The sequence below is a fragment of the Lathyrus oleraceus genome, chromosome 7 (genome assembly GCF_024323335.1).
Source record: "Lathyrus oleraceus cultivar Zhongwan6 chromosome 7, CAAS_Psat_ZW6_1.0, whole genome shotgun sequence".
Lineage (NCBI taxonomy): Eukaryota > Viridiplantae > Streptophyta > Magnoliopsida > Fabales > Fabaceae > Lathyrus > Lathyrus oleraceus.
Genome location: NC_066585.1, coordinates 228,877,402 through 228,893,816, shown reverse-complemented (window position 1 = coordinate 228,893,816; position 16,415 = coordinate 228,877,402). Strand labels below are relative to the sequence as shown.

The following is a 16,415-nucleotide window of genomic DNA, read 5'->3' as shown; positions in this document are numbered from 1 at the left end:
GCAGATATCCTATGCAGCAAAGTTCAGACACCAGTCATGGTACCTGGACTCTGGATGCTCGCGACATATGACGGGAAGAAAGTCTATGTTCCAAAGCCTGGAACTTAAAGACGCTGGCTTCGTAGGCTTCGGAGGAGATCAGAAAGGAAGGATCAGAGGCTCCGGAACTATTGGTAATGGTACTCTTCCCTCTATATCTGATGTTCTTTATGTAGAAGGATTAATGCATAACTTGTTATCCATAAGTCAATTAAGTGATAACGGTTATGATGTAATCTTTAATCAAAAAACGTGTAAAGCCATTAATCAGAACGATGGCTCTGTCCTTTTCACAGGCAAGAGGAAAAACAACATTTATAAAATAAATCTTTCTGATTTAAAAGATCAAAATGTTAAATGTTTAATGTCAGTTCACGAAGAGCAATGGGTATGGCATAGACGCTTAGGCCACATTAGCATGAGAAAACTCTCTCAGCTAACTAAACTTGAGTTAGTCAGAGGCTTACCTAAACTGAAGTTTTCTTCAGATGCTCTGTGTGAAGCTTGTCAGAAAGGAAAGTTTTCAAAAACATCTTTTAAAAAGAAAAATGTTGTTTCCACCTCCAAGCCTCTGGAGCTTCTTCACATTGACTTATTTGGTCCTGTGAAAACAGCATCAGTCAATGGAAAGAAGTATGGACTAGTAATCGTTGATGATTACAGCCGCTGGACATGGGTAAAATTCCTAAGACACAAGAGTGAGTCTCACTCTGTATTCACCAGTTTCTGTTCTAAAGTGCAAAAAGAATTTGACTCTAAAATTGTTAGAGTCAGAAGTGATCATGGTGGAGAATTTGAAAATAAAGATTTTGAAGAACTATTTGATTCTAATGGAATATCCCATGATTTCTCCTGCCCTAGAACTCCACAACAAAATGGAGTTGTAGAGAGGAAGAATAGGACACTCCAAGAAATGGCCAGAACCATGATCAATGAAACAAATGTAGCAAAGCACTTTTGGGCAGAAGCTGTAAATACAGCGTGTTATATTCAGAATAGAATCTCTATTAGACCTATTCTGGAAAAGACTCCCTATGAACTGTGTAAGGGAAGAAAACCCAACATCTCATATTTTCATCCTTTTGGATGCATTTGTTTTATATTAAATACTAAAGAACATCTGAACAAGTTTGATTCCAAAGCACAGAAAGGTATTATGTTAGGATACTCAGAACGCTCTAAAGGCTATAGAGTATACAACACAGAAACCAAAATTGTGGAGGAATCAATTCATGTTAGATTTGATGATAAGCTTGACCCTGAAAAGTCAAAGCTAGTTGAAAAGTTTGCAGATTTAGAGATCACTCTGGTAGAATCTGAGAAAACTCCAGAAGCAACTGTCACTCCAGACTCTGAAGAAATTAAATCTCCAGAAATTCCAAAGAAAGTCAAGAGTCGTAGCAACGTATCTGAAGATTTGATTTTGGGAAACAAAGATGAACCTGTTAGAACCAGATCTACCTTCAGAACCTCTGAAGATATTCCTCTGGGACTAGTGTCTCTGATTGAGCCTACGTCCTGTGATGAAGCTCTTCAAGATAACGATTGGGTGGCAGCTATGCAAGAAGAGTTAGATCAATTCTCCAAGAATGATGTCTGGGATCTCGTTCCTAAACCCAGAGGCACTCATGTCATTGGAACCAGATGGGTTTTCAGAAACAAACTGAACGAGAAAGGAGAAGTTGTCAGAAACAAAGCACGACTGGTAGCTCAAGGTTATAGTCAACAAGAAGGTATTGATTATAATGAAACTTTTGCTCCAGTCGCAAGGTTAGAATCTATTCGTCTTCTTGTATCTTTTGCTATTAATCATTCTATCAAATTATACCAAATGGATGTCAAGAGTGCATTTCTTAATGGTTATATTTCAGAAGAAGTGTATGTAAATCAACCTCCTGGTTTTGAAAACTCAAATTTTCCAGAACATGTTTTCAAACTTAAGAAATCCTTATATGGACTTAAACAAGCTCCCAGAGCTTGGTATGAACGCTTAAGTAATTTTCTTCTGGAACAAAATTTTATCAGAGGGAAAGTTGATTCTACACTCTTCTGTAAAAACCATAAAAATGATCTCGTGATATGCCAGATTTATGTTGATGACATTATTTTTGGTTCTGCTAATATCTCTGTTTGCCAAGAATTTTCTAAGTTAATGCAGGCAGAATTTGAAATGAGTCTAATGCAAGAACTAAAGTTCTTTCTGGGAATTCAAATTAATCAAACTCCAGAAGTCACGTACATTCATCAAAGCAAGTACATTAAAGACGTTCTGAAGAAGTTTGATATGTCTGAATGCAACTCTGCAAAGACTCCTATGCACCCAACTTGCATTCTGGAGAAGGAAGAGGTAAGCAACAAGGTTTGTCAGAAGCTCTATCGAGGTATGATAGGCTCTCTTCTCTATCTGACTGCTACTCGTCCTGATATTCTCTTTAGTGTCTGTCTTTGTGCCAGATTCCAATCAGATCCTAGAGAATCTCATTTAACAGCTGTTAAGAGAATTCTTAAGTATCTGAAAGGAACTCCTAACCTGGGCCTGATGTATGAGAAAACATCAGAGTATAGGCTTTCTGGTTATTGTGATGCAGATTATGCAGGAGATAGAATAGAACGAAAAAGCACATCTGGAAATTGCCAGCTTCTGGGAAACAACTTAATCTCCTGGGCTAGCAAAAGACAGTCAACAATTGCTCTATCAACTGCAGAAGCAGAATACATCTCAGCATCACTGTGCACAACCCAGATGCTCTGGATGAAGCATCAGCTAGAAGATCTCCAGATATTCGAGAGTAACATTCCTATCTTTTGTGATAATACTGCTGCTATTTGTTTAAGTAAGAATCCTATTCTACATTCCAGAGCCAAACACATAGAAATTAAACATCATTTTATTAGAGACTATGTTCAGAAAGGAATAGTAACGCTGAAGTTCATTGATACAGAACATCAATGGGCAGATATCTTTACTAAGCCTCTAGCTGAAGATAGATTTCTTTTCATCTTAGAAAATCTGAACATTAAAAATTGTCCTGAGTAAAATTTGGCTCTGAACATGTAAAATGAGAATCTGATAAAAACAAATACACTTCTGCCTCTGACTCTGATACTTCTACCAAGTTAAGAAGATATCTGAGTTAGAAATCTTCAGAAATCCTTTGGTATTCCTGAAGATCAGAAACATCAACATGTGGGGAACATGCGTCTAACCCTAGAACTTCTAGACAGCTGTCAAAAGAAATCAAAGGTCAGAACGCTTGAAATCTCCTCGAGCAGTGTGCTTACTGTTGGGATTAGACATTCATTAATGAGCTGTAATCATTTTTCCCCAAACGTGCTATTTTGGTTTTTGTGCTAACGCTGGTATGTGTGTCGTTTTGCATGTGTTTTTACCCTTAGTATATAAACACTTTTCTCACATTTCACACACTTATCACTCTCACTCACTCTTAAACCCTAAACCCTCTCTCGAAGTTTTCTCTGCAACCTTCTCAGTTCTTCATCTTCTTCATCAATCTTCGTCATGAATCCTCAAGAGCAAGCAGTTTTTAACTTCTCCCAACAAATGGAAGCCGCTTCTAACCCCCAAACCTCAAACACTCAAACACCCATGGTTGTAGACGTTACCACGACCCCAGTTTACAAAGAACCTCACATTTTGGAACGTGAACAACACATTCATCTTTCAACTCCCTTTGAAGGTTTGGATGTACTGTGTGAATCGCTGGTGGATTTTGAGAATTTGAGAAGAAATGGCGTTGATTTAACTGAAGATCTTCACAAGCAAGGTTGGGAAACCTACTTCAACAGATTGTATGGTCCAATCTATCCTCTTCTGGTGAAGGAATTCTGGAGATGTGCAGATGCTGATGATGAGTTCATTGTTTCGTTTGTTCTGGGAGTAAAGATCATTATCACAGAAGCGTCTATTGCTTCTTTGCTGAATATGGAGAAAGCTGGAGGTAAAAGGATTTACAACATTCCTCCAAGGTCCAAGCGCATCACAGAAGTCATTAACCCTACAATCTTCAAAGCAAATGTTGAAGGAAACCCCTCTAAGAACAAGGAGCTTCATCAGAACCTCCGAGTTTGGCTGAAGATTATCCTGGGAACAATCCATCATCGTCCAGCCTCCAACTCTTCAGATTATATTAATGCTGATCAGAAATGCATCCTCTACTGTATTCAGAAGGGTATCCCTATCAACCTCCCTGTTCTCCTCTTCAGATATCTGAGGGATTCAGTCAGAGAAACAAGGAATAATATGAAGCCCAGATCCTACATTCCTCTGGGTAGATTGCTCTCTGACATCTTCATTGAGCATGGGCTGGTAGATGCTCTGGAGAAGACCAGATGTATGGATGATCTGGCAATTGACGTTGGAAAGCCTCTGAATGCCAAAAATCTGAGGAGTATGGGAATCATCAAAGACATCAGAGTCAAGCCCACTATGAATGTAACCTGGGAAGCTCTGAAGGATCAGAGGAAGATGCCTCATGGCCTTGAAAGGTTCTTCAAGAACGAACCCAGAGATGCCATTGCTATCTACCTTCAGGATCGTCTGGATGAAGGCATTGATATCTCTGATTTCCGCCTTGAAGACTGTCTGGACTCTGTAGAAGATCTGGTCAGATACAAAAGAGGTCTTTCTGAGAAGAAGATAGCTGAGGAAGCAAGGAAGGCAAAGAAAGCCAGACTTGGAGAAACCTCTGGAACCAAATCTCCAGCTCCTCTGCAAACTTCTTCTTCTGGTAAGTCCATTCCTCCTGTTACTTCTGTACCTGTAATGGCTTCTTCTACTCCTCTCCCAACACCTCCCATTTTTACAACCTCAGAAATACCACCTTCAATCACCAGAACCTCTCAACCTCCACCTGTTCTAAAAATTGCTCGTACTTTTACAACAACCTCTGACCCTAATCAACTATATCACCACAGCTCTTCCTCATCCTCTGATTATGAATCACCCCCTTACCATTCACCTTCCTCTGACCAAGAGTCCTCTGACCAAGAACACTCTGACCCAAACTCCCCAACAATAGCTGAAATTTATGCTAAAAATTTCGCCCCACAAACTCAAACACAATCTGAAGTAACCTCTCCCCTCCGAACTTCTCTTCCCCAACAAACAACCACCATCTCCTCTGAAAATCAAACTTCCCTTCCACCACAAACAACCACCACACCCTCTGAAGCTCAACCATCTGTAATTCGCCCATCTGATCCTTATATCACCCCACCAATCATTCCCGCTGTACCTGAACCAGACTCTGACCCCTTAGATGTAAACCCACTCTATGCTTCTTCCCCAGATTCTGAACTTCAACCAGAAGCAGAATCTGAACCCCAGCCAGAACCAGAAACTGAAACTCCCTCTCTGAATCTCAGCTCCCCAAACTCTCCAACTAATACTCCTGAACCTGAACCTGAACCTAAAATTATCACACCTACCCTTGAGGAGGCCATTATACAGGTTGCAGAATCCTCAGTCCAGAAGATCAAGTCTCTGGCTAAAAATTCTGAAGTCAGTGATGATCCTAAATCTGTTAGGACACACTGGAACAGAGTTATTAGTTGGATGACCTCTGAGTCTTATAGGCTGAAGAGTATCTCTGAACAAGTCAGAAATGGCTACATCAGAGACTCTGAGGAAAGACTCCAAGAAAGACTGGCTAGAGAAGCTGAGGCCAAAAGATTAGAGGAAGAGAGACTGGCTAGAGAAGCTGAGGCCAAGAGATTAGAGGAAGAAAGATTGGCTAGGGAAGCTGAAGAAGAAGCAAAGAGGTTGGAAGAAGAACGCCTGGCAAAGGAAGCAGAACTTCTAAGGATTCAGGAAGCTGAAGCCAAGGCTAAGGCAGATGCAGAAGCCCAAGCTGCTGCTGAAGCTGAAGCTCAGCAGGCTCAGATTCAGGGGGAGTCTTCCTCTGCGATCCCTCTGATTCTTAACACTCTGAAGGAGATCAAGCAAGATCAGAAAGAGATCAAGCAAGATCAGAGTGAGCTCCGGGCAAGGATGGACAAGCAAGACGCTCTGAATGAAAACCTCCAGAATATGTTTGCTATGCTACTACAGAGACTTCCTCCTCCTCCAAACCCTTAGGCACTTAGGATTTATTTTTTGGTTGCCTAGTGTTTTTGCTTCTGTCTTTTCTTTTTTTAGCTCTGATATTCTCTTGAATCTGATGTTTTGACTGCTGCTTGCCTTTGTGCTTTTGTTTAATGAAGTGTTTTTCTCTCTATTATTCTTTTTATGTTTTATGCCTTTTTGATTATGCCAAAAAGGGGGAGAAATTATTAAATAGCTCTGATGAAAATTATGTCTAAAACCTTAAGCATTCTGCAACAATTATAGAAATAGTTCTGATATAATTAGCTCTGATTAAATAATAGCTCTGATTAAATAACTCTAACATTAAAATTAAGAAATTGCAGAAAGTTTTCAGAAATCTTATTGCTTGGAAAGCTCTGGTAAGAATTTCTGAACTCCCTAGTACTAACTCAGGGGGAGCTTTTGTCTATCTGATCTAATATTTTTCATGTTTCATCTGATAATTTTATTTGTTTTGTCATCATCAAAAAGGGGGAGATTGTAAGAACAAAAATTGTTCTACAACAGATTCCATGATTTTGATGATAACAAAGGATGAAACCAAAAATGGCACCCTAACGAAAAGTTTCTAAGTGTGCAGGGTTCTAAAGAAAGAAGAAATAAATCTGATGATGTCATCAGATGCAAAACAAGATCAGATGCAAAATCTCAAGTATCAGAAGCATCTAAAGAGAAATCTCGTTTTAAGAAGCTCTGACTCTGGACAAAACTGCAAGTATCAGAAGCATCTGAATATGAAGTAAAGTCTAGAAGCTCTGACTCTGAACATATGCCTTCTGCAAACTCTGAAGTTATCAGCGCCATCTGAACATTCAAGAAATAACATCAGAAGCAAGTTTCTCCAGATACACAAAGACTCTAATCAGAATTGTTAATCATGATGAAGTAACGTTTAAGCCAAGTTAAAGTTCTGCAAATGGATTTCCTCAATCAGAAAAGAGACGTTAATCTCCACTTCCAAGAGAGAAGATACTAATTGTGGTAAGTAGTCACTTCTAAGAGAAAAAGTCTACTGCAGAAGCTATTAATGGAATGGCGTAACTACATCTCAATATCCAACAGATTCAACGCTACTTCAACTCTACTTCAACTCCTATAAATAGAGAAGAAATCTCATTCAGTAAACACCAAGAAATCACTAGCCAAAACTATACTGAAATCATATCACGCTCAAGAAAAACATCTTTGTTCTTCAAAGATTTTCACTAAGCTTTTGCTTATCAAGTGAAAAATTTGTTCTTAAGTTTGTAATATTTGCTTTCTTAGAAGCACTTTAGATTACACATCTTGTATCTATTTTTATTTGATTTCCTCAAGTGACTCTTTGTAGTCTGTAGACTTGAGAGGACTAAGAGATTTTCTTTTCTCTTAGGGGTTGTTTGTAATCTTTCAAGATTAGTGGATTAAGTCCTTGTTGAAGGCGAAATCACCTTGGCCGGGTGGACTGGAGTAGCTTTGTGTTATAAGCGAACCAGTATAAAATCATTGTGTGATTTCATTTTGCAAAAGCGCTTATTTTTCAAACAATTCAAACCCCCCCTTTCTTGTTTTTCTCACCTTCATCGCCATCATCTTCTCGATCCAGGTTGATTAGAGCACAAGAACTCATAGTCTATAAGAAACTCAACACCTATATCACCTCTCACTAAATGGGAGAAAGGTCGTTGGAGTATATTCCTTTGATAAGCCGATGATTCGTTGTCCATGACAGAGGAAAGTGAGTGGTATTTGTCACCTTTGCGGTCACCATAAAAGCACTATCACGCCATCTGACTTGCATAAATCTATATTTCCAATCATCATAAGGCTCCACGTAAGACTCCAACAAATGACTACCATGAAAATAACATAGATTTACCCAACCACAAACGGGGAGGACCTCTACGCCATAAAAAGAAAAGAATATGACAACGATGGGGAGGAAGCCCAAACGATAATACATGATCTCAAATGCCCTAATAATGATCCAGAAGTTGGGTGTGATTTAGGAGGAGGGCAACATTAGCAGTTGCCAGAAAGCCCGCTTAAAATGGTACAAAAGGTATCAAAAACCCTAGTTCATGAATAATTGGGAGGTGCAAGTAAAAATAAGGGGCGGATAAACTGCCTAAAATAACTATGTTAGATCTCTCTGTTTCTGAACAGGGCTCCAAGTTTACATCCTCTTCATGTCATATGCATGAGAACCTAATATTCCAATGGAACTTTATGATCATGTTCGAGTCAAAATATAAAAATGGAATATCTCGAATATGGACACGTTTGGCATTCTTCTTGGCCATCAATTTTCTAATGAAAGGAAAGGGGTTAAAAACATGTAGTACTTGGATCCCTAGAAGCTTAATGAACCTCGTAATCTTTTCCTCTCTTATCCGAGCTTAAAGGTCAGAGAAGCACTACAACTCCTATGAAATATTTTTTATTAAATAGTGGAAATTCTAAAATAAGAGGGAGAGGAAAAGGTTTTTCTGAAAAGAAATCATGACCCTTTATGACGAAAATTTAAGAGCACAAGCAACATATTTCACACATCAATGACACACATAAGAAAAAAAAGTATACTAGGTTTCCCAAAGAAAACCATAATGAGAAGTATTAAATACCACACTAGCTTATTTCCCTCTAAACGATCAAGTTTCCATAACTTACCGAAGTTTTTACGTCTCTAAAAATTGATTGAATAATGTTTGATATCCTTTAGTTGAAACACAAGCTACGCATGAGATACTTGGAAGGGGATTGATGACTCACCCTTAATTGAGGGGCTTACCCTTAATTGAGGGACTCGTCCCTAATTGAGAGATTGTCCCTTAATTGAGGGATCCATCTGTAACTAAGGGACTCGGCCCTAACCGAGGGATATGCTCCTAATTGAGGGACTCAACCCTAATTGAGGGACTCACTTGGAAGGAATTAAATGCCCAAACTATGGAAAAGAAGCTTAATCACTTTTCTCTTTACAAGTCCTCGTGCTTAAGGGAATGTGTAGTGATATATTTATAAAAGACTTCCATCGGTGATACAAGGACCTGCCCTTGTTGGATGCTCACTTGGGTGGTTCCTAGGCATGGCTTCCACTCACTAAATGGTCCTCCCTGATAGGAAAGCAAGAATAAATAAGTGTATATAGTTCATAACCATGTACAAAAGAAGTCATGGTCGTAATTCCCTAAGAAGTAGGCAGCCAACAGGTTCCCTAGTCAAGGTGGGACAGTTACTACTTCTCAGGAGTTTCCCAATTCTTGACTCATATGACTCTATAAATATATCACCCTTAGGGTTGAGAGAGATAATATGATATTCACCAAAGAATACCCATGTAGTGATCTTCTCACTCTCGCGAGCTCGCTCTTACCCCACAAAAAAAACCTAAAACAAGGCTCCCCATCCTTGTGAGCCTGCCCTAACATCCAAAAATACTAAATCCTCTAGAAACTCGTACCAGCTTAGGGTTGCTATGCATCTATAATTTTTTTTAAAGTACACAGTATTACAATTGGTATTATATCATGTTGGTTCATGACCTAGTAATGGGTCATTAATGTCAAGGTGCAAGCAAGATTAATGGAATTGATTATGGGTTCCTTCTGCCATTTCATAAATGTTAAGTATGGCCAACTTAAAAGGTTTATTTTGGGTAAGAGGGATTGAATAGTTGAGAACCAAAAGGAAGTAGTAGGATTGAGCATAGCCATTTAAGTTCAAAGGCTTGTAAAGATGGAAACCTCGAGGGTGGATAAGATTGACAGTCGCCAAGGGTCTCGGGGATGATTGAACGCTCGAAGGAATAAAATTACGATAATTTACAACCACGAGAGTTTCTAAAGTAAATATGGAAAAAGAATATCAGGTATTTCAAAGTTGGATTACCTTATGCGTGCGAGGAGTAAAGGTTCCAATTGGATGGTGATAGATAGGGTGATCAAGCCAACTCATCTATTTATGTTAAAATCACCTCCAAGGTATCTCATACAACTGGAGGTCATAGTATGATTAATGGAATTGCATGAAAATTTAGGAGGGGTTGTGTTAATCCAGAACCATAATGTTCACCCCATGCTTTTGTGAGGTGTTACCATGCAATCATGGAGGATTTGTGACTCGAGGAAAGTTGTGATCTACAACAAGACTCGAAAGGATTAATGGTAATGCAACACTCGTAGTTATTATTGTCATTTTAATGAATAAAAATATCTCATTTTTAATTGTTTTACTTAAATTGAGCTTATAATCTTAAATTGTGTCGAGACATGCTTGAAGGAAAGGAAAGTTGGGTTATGCTAGTCAAATCTAGAGTCTTAAGAAATGGTACAACAAAAACCTATCATATTTTCTACTCCATATGAAGTAGGTTGAAAATTCACTTTAGCACAATTATTAATCACTCATCTTGGATTATTGGTAGTGAAAAAATGGTTAATTTCTCATTAGATAATTTGTGTGATATCCCACTGCTAAAAATGTATAATATTCCTATAATTTAACACAATTATATCATAGTACTTGTTAACAGTTTCTTTGTTAACAAAAATGGTTCTTACTTCAAAATCTCAGGTTGGTTTTTCCTAATTTGCTTTGCACAATCTCCAAATGCTTTATTCGGCTAGAAGAATTTGATGATAGAAGAACATGACATTGTAATGACTACCTTGAAACATGCTTATGTTTTCATTCCTTAACCACATCAAGTTAACTTATGGAACATGTTTCATTGGAATCTTTGTATCCTTCATTCCATGTCTATATTGGTCTAGAAGATAATACACAACAAACTTTCTATCGATGAGAATTCATATGTTAGAGGGCTCTTATTCCTTCTATGCACTCTTTATGCAAGAAGAAGATCGAAATAACTTTGCACTTTATCTTCCACTTCTAATTTGCGGCCTATATTTGAAATTAGTCCTCCCCAAGGTCTAATTGTGATCTAGTCTTGTGTAATCAACACCATCGATAATATTTGCAGGGTTATGAATAAGCAAATATTTAAGGACATTCTTATTAATTTGAAATTTTGTATCTTTAACATTTCTTCTCTTTGCCATGTTAAACTTCAGCATTCTTAAGCCCTTTAACATCAAGATCCATCCTCCTATGATTAAATGCACCATTGATGTTCTTGGCAACATTCATCTCAGAGTTGGTTCAAGTGCAACATTGATGGTATGTCTTTAGGAAACTTTTTTTTTACTTGTGAGGGCATCTTTAAAAATAATATGATTGAACATATAGATATCCTTTCTTCCTTTATTGGGGAAGGAAATGCATCCCTAATTAAGTTTATAGTTGCTATGTTGGTTATTGAATTGCATTGGAAGAGAAATTGGAAGCAAATTTGGTTAGCATCAAATTCAATAATGATTGTGAAAACTTTCTCTAATGCTTTTATGGTCAATTGGCGCACAAAGACTAGATCGATAAATTATTTGTTCATCTCTCAATCGATAGGCTTCATGATACCTTGCCTTTGTTGAAAGATAATTAGACTATATTTTCTTTATATTTTATTTAGTTGATGAAGTAAAAACAAAAGAAAGAAAAACAAAATAAAATAAAATAAGATAAATAAGTAGAAAATAAAGTAATTATTTTAACAGTGTGATACAAGAAAATAAATATGTATATTTATAAAATAAAAAGAAATATGTATATTTATAAAATGATAAAAATTTCATTAAATAAAAATTTTCATAGATAAAAATTATTCCAATATAATTAACAAAAAAACTCTAAAAAAAAGAATTAAAATGTAATATAGAAAATTAATTCTGTAAGAATTAAACAATTTTTAATAATAAAATATAAATATTAGTATTAATAAAATAATTAAAAATTGTTCCAATTAAATAAATGAATAAAGAATAAAATGTATATACATTTCATTTATTTATATACTATGAATAAATAATAAATAATTTATTTTTCCACTGTATAATGTTTTTTAAACGAGGAAAGATATTTAAAAAATTGTCTTATTTTTTAATAGTTTTTTTCTCCTTTGAATGCTTCCAAACACAGTGTTAAAAAGGTAAAATGTAAAATAATAAGTTAAAGAATGAGTTGACCGTATTTATTTTTCTGGAGAACTAAAAGTCATTTTTATGTTTTACTTAAACTAAATTGAGCATCATAATATTTTAAGGGATTAAAAATAAGTATTTTTTTAAAATTAATTCTTTAAATTGAAAAATAAAACATAGAAAGAGATGACAACCAATAAAAAGGACAATAATAACTTTCATCCGATAACATTTAGTTAATTATATAGTCTGTAATTTGTATTGTTTATCTTATTTTTATTTATTAATATTTTCTTATTCATGGTATGTAAATAGGTAAAAATATATCTAGATTTTCTTATGTTAATTTTTATTATAATAAACTTTTAATTTATTAAGTTGAAAATTTTAATTTATTAAATTGAAATTTTAATTGATTGCCATTGACTATTTTTTTCTCTTGTTCCTTTTTATAATTTTTTGCTAATATAATAATTTTTTATTGTATCTAATTTATGTTTAAAGATACTTATATGATTTTTAATTTCTTTCATTTCTTAATACCAAACTATTGATTATCATATTATTTTCAATACTCTTTATCTACTTTTTACTCTCTTTTGTTATGTTTTTTTTTCATTCAATTACCAAACAAAATGAAAAAAAATATTCCGATATATTTTTCTCATAGACTTAAAATTAATTTTATCTTTTGTAATGACTAAATTATATCTTGTAGTTTTTTTAGGGGCTAAAATAATTTTTAATATAATAATAATAATAATAATAATAATAATAATAATAATAATAATAATAATAATAACTTAAGAATATGATGTGTATAATTAGATTTTATTTTTCCATTTTTTAAAGTTTTTTATTTTAAATTTTAAACTAATATATATTTATTTAACTCAACTATCACATATCAATTAAGTTACATTTGCTATAATCTAATTTTTGAATATTTTTTGTCAATGTATTTCACATAACTTTTATCACATATTCTGGATAAATTTTTTTTTTATTGTTTTTTAACATTAAATAAGAGTGTGTAATTTTCTAATTCTTTTTTTTTTTATTTTGTTTACAATCTTCTAATAATATTTAAAGTATTTTAAAAGTACTTATCCCATTTTTACGAGTTCATATTGACAATTTTTAATGATGAAAAAATATGAAAAAAATAATATTTGTTACATAAATTTTATTTAAACATTTTTAAAAAATTTAAAAATGTTTAACTCCGTATGAATGTATTTTTTTATGTATCACGGTTATAAAAGATGTATTTGGTATAATGAATTAAAATACAGGGTCAAATTCAAATAACACTCTATATGTTATTAGAAAATAAATATGGATTTTTTTTTGCCTTGTACACAATTTGTACTTATTACAGCTTAATTTTTATTATGTCATAAAAGTATTTATTTTGTGATGTCATTTATCCATTTTCCAATTTTTTTAAAAGTCAAAAATAAATATTTTTTAAATTAAACATTGAACAATGTATATTATATTGTCTATATTCCTTAATATTTTGATGAGTACTCTGATATTATTGATATTTATTGGATACCTATCCATATCAAATAATTTGAATTTTATCAACACCAAACAATATTTTGAGTATTAAAGAATTTTCTTATTATTTAAATTGAATATATGAACCCAAGTAAAAAAAGAATTCACCTTTAAAAAAAATAAGTATAAAATCCATTAAAATTTAATCACATGAATTACTATATATACAATTATAGATTTATTTATTTATTTATTTTTGTTAATCACTATAATATATCCTCTTTTTAATCTCTCACTATATAAAAAACTAATATTCTTAAATAAAATATTTTGATTCAAACAAAGAATATATATATATATATATATATATATATATATATATATATATATATATATATATATATATATATATATATATTCAAAAATGAATCAATTATTTATTTTTTATTAATTTTTTATTTCAAAATTCATTAATTCGCATAAGAATAATATTCACCAACTACCAATCAAAATTAAACATAAATTAAATAATCAAAATTCAAACCATATATTTAATTAAAAGTAACCCCAATATTGAAGAAGAAAAAGTCATTGAATTGAAATTATGCCCCTTTTCAGTAACTCTTATTTTTTTCTTTTACTTAATATTTTTGTTTTTTAAAATAAAAATATCATCATATTTATCAAACATAATTTTAATATAATATACTTTCTTGAGTAGTATATATTAATATGGTATTTTACTAATAATACACAATCTCAATTTCCCATTTCCATCTAAGCATGGATACACCTTTACTTGTCACACAAATTCCTATCACCACAGAAGAGCTTCACATATTTTATCGTATTGAACGTGAGCTATTTTGTTTTTTGATCTTCAAACTTCACTATGAAGTAACTCAATCTCTTTTAGTCATGGCACTATGGCTTTGGCTAGAAAAAATTGGGTACCATAACCTTGTTCATAAAGTAGCAGTTTTACAAGGTACCCTTATTAATGCCCTAGTGAGTGAAGCCCTAACTTGTTTGCAATTTTTGGAGAGGGATGACCCTCCTATTCCAATTGGGGGTGGTTTGCCCTTGACCAAAATGCTCATGAAAAAAAACATCTCTCTTGAGATGTTTACCTTGAAAAGGTACACTGCAATAACTGGCATTAAAATCGCTCTAAACAATACATGCGCTCGAGTTTTTAATGATGTTTTGCAGATAGCTCTGAAAAGGAAAATCATAATCGAAACACGAGGTTTTACCACATCACGAACTCACGCACACAATACGACCTTGATTCTTCCAGGTTTTCCTCACCCTTTATTTGGCAGCTTTGATTTGGTACCAAGAATCGAGAACATAGGTTTGTCTCATGAAAGTATATGGATTCAAAAGAAACCCTATGATGATGCTACGAATGATGATAAATCCTTGTTTCTCACATTCTCTAGAGGCTTCCCTGTGTCAGAAATGGAGGTGAGGTACTTGTTCAACACTAATTATGGGGATTGTGTGCAAAGTTTGATCATGGGGGGAAATCATGTAAAGAATGATCAACCTCTATTTGCAATTATGGTATTGAAAATGGTGGAAATTGTGGATCAAATTTTGTCTGGGAAGCGTGTTGCTAAGCTTCATATCAATGGAAAACACATATGGGCTCGCAAGTACGAGCCTCGTCCTTGAATTGCATAGCCTTTTCAAATTATAGTCGTGAAAATAAAATCAGAAAAATAGTTAAAATAAAGAGAGCCTTAGTGCTCACTATAATAATTATTGTTGTTAGTTTTGCTTCTTCTTTCTTTGAATAAAACTTTTATGTCAAAACATTATGATCCTTCTGAGTTATATATGTAAGCAAGATTTGGATTAAACTCCACAATCTGTTTAAGAATCTTGCATATTGAAATTTTTTGGTAATAATTTTATAATCTTCAAGTATCATCCACCAAAGAGAATATTCTCATAAAATAATTAAAAACTCATTTTTCTTAACAAAAAGGAAATTATATAATTCCTTAAGATATTTTATGGACTTAATTACTTCATATAATTGAGGTTAAAAAATGTCAATTCCTTCACTTTTAAATTAATGTAATACAAACTCTAAACTTACACTCGACCATTATATAGTAGTTGAGTTAACTCACTTATCTTTTAGATGATTAATTTATTTAAGCTTATTTACTAACATAAATTTTGTGACATTGTTTGAGACAACTTATAAAAACAACTTGTGATATTTTTCATAATTTGTTTCTAATTTCTTTTTACAAATTCTGTAAAATAATTTAAAATTATAGCTTATAACATATAAAAAAATAATTTATTTTATCTTTTGTTATAAAAGTAATTTATGCAAACTTATATAAGCGCTTATTTTAATAAGCACTTGTACTATAAACTGAAAATAAGGTCATGTAAATATGCCTTAATTTTATGAATAGGTTATGTTTTGCACTTGAATAAAAATATGATGAACTATCATACATATATTTACATTAGTAGGTTAGTTTCATACCCTAATTTTCAACCCTAAGATGCCACCATCATTTATATAATTTGCATGACATCTAGCATCTTTGCATTACTAACCTATTGAAAATACAAAAAGATTTTCTACTTTGTTTGTCTTAAGATAGAGTTTTGCACCAAGAGCTTTCAAAGATTGATCAATCAAGACTTGACATGAGTTTCAAAATTTCAAACTCCTCATCCTTCCCAAGTGATCAAGTGACTTTCGTCAACAA

The 16,415-nt window shown here is 33.5% G+C and overlaps 1 protein-coding gene across 1 annotated transcript; it reads left to right on the top strand.

Moving 5' to 3' along the window:
- The first annotated feature begins 14,454 nt into the window (after positions 1–14,454).
- LOC127103085 (uncharacterized) lies at positions 14,455–15,351 on the top strand. The gene has a single exon (XM_051040374.1). It carries the CDS (start codon positions 14,455–14,457, stop codon positions 15,349–15,351), a length of 897 nt encoding a protein of 298 aa, XP_050896331.1.
- Positions 15,352–16,415: the final 1,064 nt, after the last annotated feature.

Bases quoted from the DNA above. Each gene is read 5' to 3' on its own strand.
- LOC127103085 (XM_051040374.1), top strand. From the start codon at position 14,455: ATGGATACACCTTTACTTGTCACACAAATTCCTATCACCACAGAAGAG.